Consider the following 10,505-nt stretch of genomic DNA (forward strand, 5'->3'; position numbering starts at 1 on the left):
CAATTCCAAGAGTAGCATTGTTAATTATTTCCACATTAGGTTTTTATCTGGTCAATATTTATTCTAATTTTTATTATTAAGTCTCTGATAAACAAGCAGCTGTATTCCCATTGCTCAACATTTTTAGAATTAAACAATTCTATAGTAACACTGGATCGTTAAATAATGTTTTAATACAAATTAACTAACAGACTTAGTGCTTACATAGCATTTTTTCAACAGCTCAAAAATCACTTTTTTAAAAGGAGAGATTTTGTATCTTATTATAGGGACAACAAGAGCACTGATTAGCTTCCATACTTGGCTTTTGATTTCTTGCATGTTTTGTTGTCTATTCCTTCAGGTTTTCTACTTTATTTAAATTCAGCCCTAATAACAAATGACCAGAGACTGCAACCGTCTCACTGTTCAGTGGGTTGCCCATCATCACTGGCTGGTCTTCAGCTAAATCCTAATGGACATTTTTACATGACAATAAACATCACCAAAATGAACCAAAATGATCCAAACTGCCTTTCTCAGCCAAAAAAAAAAAAAAAAAAAAAAAAAAAATTATCCTCAGTGCCTTCCTCAGCAGAGGTCAAGTGCAGAGCCATTGGAGACCTCTTGGTCCCCCTGGGATGAGGATCCCAGGACCTGCGTGGGGCCATGGGGGAGGCTCTTGCTGCTGCTGACTTCTCGGCACAGAGACATTCAGCAGGCACTTGAGCCTCTTTTTTCAGCCTTACCTTTTTTGATTTCTTATGACGCAAGGTGAGAACTGCTTCCCAGGGTCAGGAAAAAGGTGAGCAGAGACACTGCTGCTTGGCTGTAGCACCAGGGAGAGGACATTGTCTACAGGGCCAAGACCTCCTGCTCCCCCCCATCTCTGTGCAGCGAGTTAAATCCCTCCTGCCCTATGTGTGACACCATTTGTTGTCTTGTTTGCCCTCCCACAAGCCAGGGAAGCATCAGCAAATTTGCTGACAGCAGAATCTCATGGCCACATTTTTTACCCCTGCCAAATTCAGCCTTGGTGCAGCGTTCCTGGAACACCCTTGTCAGTGAGGGGTGGCTCCTGCTTAAAGCACTGTTTGCTGCTGCCAGCCTTCACTGGCTTAGACTTACACCACAGTTACGTTAGACCCCTTTGACTTCCCAGTGAAAGGAGACTTTTAATAAATAGCACTTGATTTCTTTTCAGAAATAGTTTTAAAGGGAGAGAGGAAAACAGTGGAGGCTCAACAAAGCCATAGTAAGTCCTGTCTAATCTGTGCTGCGTCTCTGGCTGGAAGAAATACATTACTGCCTGCGCAATTTGTAGCAGATCTGCCTTTTTTTAAAATCCAATTGCAAACAAATTCAGATTAAGCAGGCCTGACTATAGTGCCTTGGTCTCCCTCATGCCTGCCCGGTCTCTGGCCCCGCAGTGCTCTGCTCCCAGGGCGCATCTCCAGCCATGCTGCGGCATTTTGCCGGCAAACAGCCAGCGAGTGGGCTGGGATGGTGGCAGTCCTAAGTGGCTCTTAATAGCAGCCACAAGTGCCTCACTTTTGCAAAACACCCTTCAGAGCAACAGAGTTTCAAATTAAATATGATTTTAGATTATTTATCTTCAGTTGAGGGGATGCCAGGAACATTTTCTTTCACATAGACTTTTCTCTTTATATTTCAACACTTAGTTTCAAAGGAAAATCAAAGCTAGCACAGGGCTTAGGGCACTTGGTATTAGACCGTATCACAGTGCAAGCACAGTTTCACTGGCCAAAGCATACAGAATTGCAGCAAGTTTTGAGGAGAGCAGTTTTACATCTGTCTCATCAATTGCACAGATCAGCTGCAAATGCCCTCTGATAGCAGTTCTCCCTCAGGGAGGATCTACTGTATTCACTGAATTAGGGGGGAAAAAAACCAAAGCCCCACAAAATTTGAGACATTCACTAATTTTTTGATATCTTCTGTCGTATAAAATCTTAGTTGTGTTTCATTTTAAATAAAATTAGTTGCTCGATTGTTGGCTAATTTGTATTTATTTCTGTTCAAATATTTTCAGTGACTTGAAGTTTCTTTAGTTCGAAAAAAAAGTCATCTTTTTTTTACCTCTTTCTCTAGCTTCTTTTTCCATCTTTCTTTCTGGAAAGGAAAAGTGGGAGGTAGGAAGAGCAGCGTTAGAGATTTTTTATGTACAGATCAGAGATAGGATTTCTGTCCCCGCACTGCAGCAGTTTAAAAAAATTCCTTTTCCCATTGAAAATTACTTGAACTCACATCAAAATCCTGGAAAATGCCAATTTTCAGGGCTCCTTAAAGCAAACAAGCAGACGAGCCAGGCATTCCTGGGTTTAATCTGAATTTAAATCTGCCCTCAGAATTTTGTGTTGGCTTCACCAAATTTCTATGGCCACTTTGAGAGCCTGCTGTAAATGCTGGCTTCCCAGTGTTCCTGTCTCCCACTTGGAGAGGGCTCTTTCTCTCAACAAAAGCTCTCGTAAGTGATAGCTGGTAGCACCTGGCTCCAGGTGAGAGCGCCTTTGCAGATCAGCAAGCGAGAGCACTGCACGTGTGCTCGGGTTGTGGGTGTGAGTGAGCTGCCGGCTGGTCCACGGTGCAGATGAGACCCAGTCCAGTGATGAGCACTCGCACACAAGGCTTTGGTTTCCAGAACAGGGAAGCCAGGCACTTAGCCCCAGCCCTGCTGGTGCTCCCAGACTGTTGCAATCCTTTCTGCAGTTGGGGCTGATGATCATATTCAGCGTCACCATGGCAGGTCTGCATAGGCTGGCTGGATAGGGGCAGATGATGTGACAGCACGGGGAAGTGATTTTACACACCAGCAATCCCTAACAGCAGGAGGCATTTTTTTCAGGGACCACAGCTGATATAACTAGGAGTAGCCTGATCACTTCAGTACAGCGGTGAGGGTTTGGAGAAGCAAAGGAGCAGACTCCTGGAGTGCAAACCCTCCTCTAGAAAAGCCGTGCTGGGTTTGGAGGTTGCATACAGAGGGAGGCGGTGGTTGCATTAGCAAAGATCCCAGGGAATGTTTGGAGCAGAGTCCCTTTCCCTGCATGCAAAAGTTTCATCATCATCATCTTCATCGTGACCATGTGGGCTAGCAGTGGGATTCTGCATTCCCCTGGGTCACCCCTATTCCCCCTGCCCCCAGTACTGCCCTGTGTCCAAGTGGGCAGGTGTAGGACCACCTCCATTATTGGCATGTTTGAGACAGATGTTAAAACTGGTGATCTGTTAGCAATGTCCTCGGGGGTTTGCCTGTGGTTTCTGCTGTAGTCATGCGTGCTTCGATTTCAGATAAAAGAGCCAAACTATTTCACTTCTGGTATTTCCAGCCGCGTTTGGATTTATCTGAACGGAATCAGGCATTCCTGCATTTGAGTGTGGCTACCTTTACAAAAGAGCTGGTACTTACTATTTCTCTTCCCTTCCCTTCCCCCCTTTCCTATTTTCTCTTTCTCTAGGTCCAGGCCTGGCCTTCATTGCCTACCCAAAAGCTGTGTCCATGATGCCACTGCCCACCTTTTGGGCAATCCTTTTTTTTATTATGCTTCTGTTGCTTGGACTGGATAGCCAGGTTAGTATGGTGGGTAAGCGATGTGTGGCTTATTGTCTTGGTGCTGCTGACAGAAAAGCTGGTTCTACAGACCTGAGTTAAGAAGAGAATACCTCTAATGCTCCTTAAGAGGAATTCATGTGGGTTGCTTTTTAATGCAGGGGCTTCATCTGATGAATCTGTGACTGTTGATTCATGGTATGAAGTTGCTTAATATAAGTCTTTGTCATCAGGGGTTAAAGGAGTGCACAAGACTAGGACAGTACTCCCTAACCTAAATAGCAGTCCTGGTCTGGCCACAACATACCACCATTTAGGTCACAGTATAGTATTTTCCTACTTTGGAAAAGAGCTTAATCATTTTAAAACATAAAAGACTACAGCAGTCTGTTCCACAGAGTACTTTGTACCATTGCGATCACCTGTGGATACACATTAAAACACTTTATGAGGATTAATAAATACTAGAAATACAGGCTTTGATAGTTGCCAAGTGCCAAAAAATAAAAGCAAAGCTATCGTGAGGCACAAAAAGCACAAAATGTTTTGTGCAGCATAGCCAGGGTGGTTTCATGAACAGAGGACAAAAATGCAGCCTTTTTCGGTGGCCTTAGGCTCAGAGCTGCTGAGCAATGTGGGATCCTGCTGACTTTCACGTCACCAGCACATATTCAGTACCTCCAAACAGACCAGAAAGCATCTCGTGTTCCAGCTGTACTAATTAAATAGGACATGCTGCTATTAATTAGTGAGCATAAAAATGAAAAAAGTTCAGTCCAAGAAGTTAGGTTGTTTTTCCCGGTGGTTGCTTATAGGAATGAATGTTGGACTAAATACCTCAAAAGAACCTGTAAATCATTTCTAGATAGTCCACTTACAAGGAAACATGGGTGACCGGGGATTATGCAGTAACTACACATTCAAAATTTCTGAAGTTTTCAGGGCAACAGGCAGCTTTCTGCACTCAAATGGAAAGTCAGATTATAAAAACCCAATTGGTAAGGATGAAATGTTCATTTAGGCTTAATGTTCTCTCATGAGGAGAGATCCGTAAATGGATTTTTACCCAGTTGTTGTGTACTTAATCTCTTACATTTTTTATATTCTATGTGCCCTAAATTGCTCTTTATGGATTAATCTTTGAACTCTAGTAAGCAACTTTCAATCATTCCAAAGTAAACGTAGAAGTGCCCAATGCTGTGGTTCAGCAACCCTGTGCTTATGCAAATTGGAAGCTGTCTAGTAATTTTAAAAAGCTCTTCACTGCATAGAATGATTAAAACTAATTGGAGCGCTTAATTTCTCTCCTCCACCCCTCTGGTTTTTTGGAGTGCAGTCAAGCAAGTTTCTGGAATGCTGGAACAGTTTAAGATCAAATCAGCCCAAAGGAAAGGGTTGCATTTAAAAAGAAAACCAGTTTTGCAGAAGTCAAAATAACAAGACAGGAGGCAACAAAATCTGGTGGAATGTTTGCAGGACGGTCTGTATTTCCAAAATAGAGCTTCAGCTCATGGTCAAAGAGGGTAGAGTTGTTACTGGGCACTTTTAGAGCAATATAGACACTGGGTGGGAAAAGGTAGCTTTTTTGAAATAGTGCTATTTCATAGACTCCCCATGATAACTCATTAGTTATAAGATGATCTGTCCAATTAAAGTGAAGGTCATTTCTACAGCGGCAACCTTGATTGTCCATGGTATCCTCATGCCTTCAGTGAACTTGGTGTTTTTGTACCTTGCCAGGCTGAAAGTATAGGTCAGCTAAATGATTCCTTCTTTGGATTTGTTTGGGGGGAGTTCAGTAGTCATTTTCTCCATGGGTGAAATGCATTAGGTTTTTGCTTAAACTTCTATTCAAACCCAGTTAGGGTTATTTGGGTTATTATTGAAGTTACACATCTTACATGTAATTTTCCAGTGGCAAGTAAGTACAGATATAGTTTATTATGAAGCTAGATGAAGTGAGATTTTTAGCTCATCTATTCAGAACTTCATTTTTGTTTTACACATACAAATAGTTTACTAAATCTTTGTATGGGGACTGTACGAGCAGCTCCATTATTGCTGCAGAAGTACCCCAGAGCCTCAGTCGTAGGTACTTTGCTCACAAGTTCAGAAAAGACAAGTTCAGTCAAGAAGAGCTGCTCTTTCACATCAAAGTCTGCCTTCCCTTTGCTGAATTTTCACTAGCAAATCCACGAGTAGAATTATAGCCAGTTGTAGAATTAACCTACCTAATACCTGTGAGGTTTTCTGGCACATCAAAAAAAGGCTGGGAGGTGCTTTCCTAGCTTAGTCTTTTTTGTGTGTTTTCTCTCTTCCTCGTTCATAGCACACATCTTGTATTCATCTGGAACAGCTACAACATAAAGCCACATAAGTGTCTTCCTGTCATCAAATTAACTTCCTTTATCCTTGAGGCTTGCATTTACAGAGCCCCTTTGGTAGTTCATAAAGCTGCTAGGGAACAAATGGCAATTCTGAAATCTTGTTCCAACGTGACTGCTACCCCCACGCTTCAACCTCTGAGTTACAAAGGAATGGCTTCTGATTTATTTATTCAGAGCAGCATTTTGCCACATTTAGGGTATTGCTGTGGAACATTTGTTCAAGTATGAGCCCAGATAAAATGCATGCCGGGTAATATTCAAGTCACATTTTTTTGTTGTTGTTTTTCCCTTTTAGTTTGTTGAAGTTGAAGGACAGATCACGTCATTAGTTGATCTGCACCCATCCTTCCTAAGGAAGGGTTACCGACGGGAAATCTTCATCGCTATAGTATGTTTCCTTAGCTATCTTCTGGGACTAACTATGGTGACTGAGGTGAGTAGCACCAGTGCTAGAAATTGCCTTCTTTATTATCCAGTTTCCAGACCAATTTTGGCTATGAATGAGACTGCATGGAATTAGCCATGCAGAGGAGCGCTCCTCTTTAGATCGACAGAGCGTGTTTCACCCCTAGATCTGAAAGCATTTTGAAAGGGAGCTATGTATTCCCCTGTTTTCAGCCAGAGGAAGAGAGACATGAAATCTCATTAAATTCAATTTGATCTCAGGTATTAATTAACATGAGTATGAACATTAACATCTGGCTCTAAATGATGAAACACATTGGGAACCTTCATCAGAGCAGATTAAAAATCCATGCAGTGCATGCAGGGAAAGATTTTATCTTACATAGATTTGAATCAATGTTCCAGTGGCTGCACTATTGTGATATTTATCTCTAAAATAAAATCCAAACCAGATTTTGAAAACAGCTGAAAGAGCACAATTGCGGGAGTTAAAATAGCACCTGTAATAGAGGTGCCTAACAAACACATTTTTTCAAGTAAAAGTGCAGGTATATACAGTTCAGTATAGTGAGAGCAAAGAGTCCCAACAGCATAGTATAAAGAAAGAGAGTTAGAAAAAATTAACTATTCTCATGAAAAAAGTCCTTCCTTCTGCTCAATTAATAAATGAAGATCATTCTGATGAACTGATTTCCATTTTTAGTATTTTGGAGGCGTTAATGTTAGGAGGTGACCTATTATTTCTTTACATCATTTATTTCTATAAATGCCCATCCTAAAATACTTTTAAGAAGGAAAGATTTAAGTGTCTCAGTAGATTATCCAAAGCAGCTTAATTTTGTTTAATCGTTGTCTTGTTTGGAATGCTTGCTGTAGTAAACATGCATATTCTCTGGAGAAGGTGATGCCAAATATTTACCTTACCTACTTGCTTGATACTTCTTGTTAGACAGCAATCATTAAGATATGTTGGTAGATGCTACTGGGAGCTGGCCCTGAAGTATTCAGGTTTTTTCCTGTCCTAATCCACCGTGTCTCTGTTTTACAGGGTGGCATGTATGTTTTTCAACTCTTTGACTACTATGCAGCTAGTGGTGTATGCCTTTTGTGGGTTGCATTCTTTGAATGTATTGCTGTAGCCTGGGTTTATGGTAAGTGAGAATCCTTTCATCTGATAACTTTTGATGAGTCAGTGACAATTCTGCTAGCCAAACATTTAATCATCAGCCACCCCAGAATCTTCTTCCCAGCAATAGACATATGCCATTAATCTAACTTTGCACTGAACTCTTGGAGACAAATTTGCAATTGGGATGAAGCCAGCCTCCAGTGTTTTTCCATACAAAAATGACTATTTTTCCATTGCTAATTAATAAAGGCATAATTAAGCTTTTACATGTGTTAAGTTTAGAGATGAGAGTTGAAAGTTTGGCCAGCCATGAAAATTTCTGTTTGTCTCTCAGAGAATTTCCTTTCAGAGCAGCAATGTCCACAGGCGACAAGCCAACCAAATAGAAAATACAAAAAGCAAGCTGACAGAAAAGTGTATTCTGTCCCATTACTTTTAGGTGATGCTGAGTACTAAGGTCTGATAGTAGCCTCTGTAGCTGCCTGAGATTGTAGCTGAGGAATGATCAGATGTTTGCTGCTAAGGACTGGTCATTTCCCTGATTCTTTATGTACTCCAACTCCTTAGAAAAGCAAAACAAACAAAGCCTTCATCCTGCATCAGTCAAATTTCTGTAGAAACGGGGCGTACCATTTGCTGCCATGTCCTTCCCATGGTGATCCCTCTGGCAAGTTCAGAGAGAGTCTGGGGAGAGGAGTGGGTGCGTGACAGGGGCAGGAGGGATTAGCATTGCACTCCTGCCTCCAAATAACGAGGGGTGTGTAGGATGAGAGCGTCCCCCAACCCATGAGTTTCTCAAGGAGAAAATCATGAACTTCACAGCCAGGGGAAGCATTTGAACAATACATCTGACACCCTGATCTTCCCTTTAAATACCCCTTGGGAGGGCTAGGAAAGCAGCTGTAATCCTACAGTCCTTACACGGCTTTTATATGCTCGATTCTGATAAATGCACTCGCTGTCCTTTACAGGCGCTGATAATATTTATGATGCCATTGAGGATATGATTGGATACAGACCTGGTCCCTGGATGAAATGGAGCTGGATTGTGATCACACCAGTTCTTTGTGTGGTGAGTACTGACCAGTGCTCTTTCAAGTCTTCCACGTGGCAGCTCAGAGCCACCTCTCGCTGCTTCTCTTCGAGTGAAGGCCACTGCATTCAGAGATACACCAATTGGCAGAGAGATGCTGGAGGCTTGAACACACCCCTCAATGGCATCATATTCTTAGATGTTAGTTGTTAATGTGACAGTTCTCTACTGTACCTGTGCAAATTGCAGTTGGCTACCTTTGAGTTGATTTTTCTTAGGATTGACAAAATACTACATTCGTGACACAGAAAACTCACTCTCCAAAGAGCAGTCCCAGCTTAAAGTGATAGGACTACTAGGCCATTTTAACAAAAAGATGTGAGCAGTCTGAGGCAGGCGCTCAGCTTGAAGTATTTCATTTGCTGCGAAGAACATCCCAGTAACCTCCTTCCAATGTGCAGCAAATATCTGAGCCCTGAAAAAGATCAGGCTGCGTACTGCAGCTGCTCAGCACCATTGCTTAACGCCCTATTGTCAAGCAGCAGTTTACCTATAAGCAAATGCAGATGCTCTTCCAATGGTTTAAATGGAAGAATAATTCCCCTATTGTTTTAAAATACATATGGTATCCATCAGCTCTGCCTTTCACTGCCTGTTTTCCTTTCTCATCCACAGGGGTGCTTTATCTTTTCTTTGGCCAAATACAAACCACTGACCTACAACAAGGTCTACACATACCCAGACTGGGCAATTGGCCTGGGCTGGGTTCTTGCCCTTTCCTCCATGATCTGCATCCCTATGGTGATGGTCATCCGCATCATACAGTCAGATGGGTCGCTTATTGAGGTAAGAGCAACGGTTGTCTAGAGGAGAAAGGGAGTTTTGACTTGCTGTGTTTTATACAAAATAAGCACAATGCTTGGAAAACTGCCACCGTGTCCAGGTAGGGCAAAGTTGGGTGCCTCTCCTGCAGTGAATGCAAATAAGACTGTTAAAGATCACCTGTGCTTTGGGCAAACAGTAGAAACAGAACAAACACAAAGCCTTCTGTCCTCAGACAAACACCAGGTGATTTTACTTGCATCCCATTTCGGCAGTTTCCAGCTTGGCAAATCATTGCCTCCGCGTGCAGACAAGCGCTCAAGGACTGGAGTGCTTCTGAGTGCCAGATTTCTCTTTTCCAACCCATGGGGACAAGGAAGCACCTTGCCACAAAACACTGAGAAAACTAAAGTGAGGAAAGAGAGAGAGACAGACCTGGGTCAAACCTGGCTGTGTAAGACCTCATTGAATTTCAGGGGAATTCAGATCCACTTGTGGATTATGTGGCTCTCACACATGGCCTTTGCTCTGGGGTACTGAATAAAAGTCAACCTCTCCTGCCAGTGGACTTCACTTTTTAGCTTTTTTTTTTTTTTATTCCTAATGAGTCAAATTGAAACACTGGATCCAGATTGCCCTGAGCTTTGGAAAACTCTGGGTCGGATTCAGACTTGATAGTGCAGATTCTTTTGAGTTTGGATTTGCAGATAATCTCTTGCCCTTTGCAGTTCAGCACAGGCTCCCCTGATCTGTTTTTCTTCCAGAGCAAAGTTTTTAGAGACTGTGCAAGCATGAAAATTAGCAATTCTCTTCTAAGGTTTCAGATTAGTTTTGTTTTTGCCTAATGAGACAGTCTTAAATGCAGCCTAGGGTATTCTTGGAGGAGGAAGTGGGACACTTCAGGTTAGGAAATAAGAGAAAATTGAATAAAAAAAGAACATTTCCCAGTGAATAAATGCTTGCATTTGTTTTCATCCAAGTGTTAATGGTCTTTTTCAGCTGTGGCCAGAGCATTTTCATGAGTGTTTATTTTCCTGCCTACATTGTCACCATCAATTGAGAGACAAGTCTAAAAGTAGCCAAAACACTCCACAAAGACCATGTTAGGAAAGGAAAGAGAGTAAACACTGGTCAGATGCCATTTAGTCCTTCCTTTGTGTACTGAGATGTAGGAGAGAA

The 10,505-nt window shown here is 42.1% G+C and overlaps 1 protein-coding gene across 5 annotated transcripts in view; it reads left to right on the forward strand.

Moving 5' to 3' along the window:
* The window catches only part of SLC6A6 (solute carrier family 6 member 6), a 58,897-nt gene that overhangs the window by 40,811 nt on the left and 7,581 nt on the right, over nt 1–10,505 (forward strand). For all 5 annotated transcript variants that reach the window (XM_042799531.1, XM_042799533.1, XM_042799530.1 and 2 more), the window contains 5 exons: nt 3,459–3,571; nt 6,233–6,370; nt 7,391–7,493; nt 8,443–8,543; nt 9,180–9,350. In XM_042799531.1, coding sequence (XP_042655465.1) covers nt 3,459–3,571; nt 6,233–6,370; nt 7,391–7,493; nt 8,443–8,543; nt 9,180–9,350 — 626 coding nt within the window. The remainder of the gene's footprint in view (nt 1–3,458; nt 3,572–6,232; nt 6,371–7,390; nt 7,494–8,442; nt 8,544–9,179; nt 9,351–10,505) is intronic.

This window comes from Tyto alba, unplaced genomic scaffold (genome assembly GCF_018691265.1).
Source record: "Tyto alba isolate M040663 unplaced genomic scaffold, T.alba_DEE_v4.0 Super-Scaffold_3, whole genome shotgun sequence".
In the NCBI taxonomy this organism is placed as follows: Eukaryota; Metazoa; Chordata; class Aves; order Strigiformes; family Tytonidae; genus Tyto; species Tyto alba.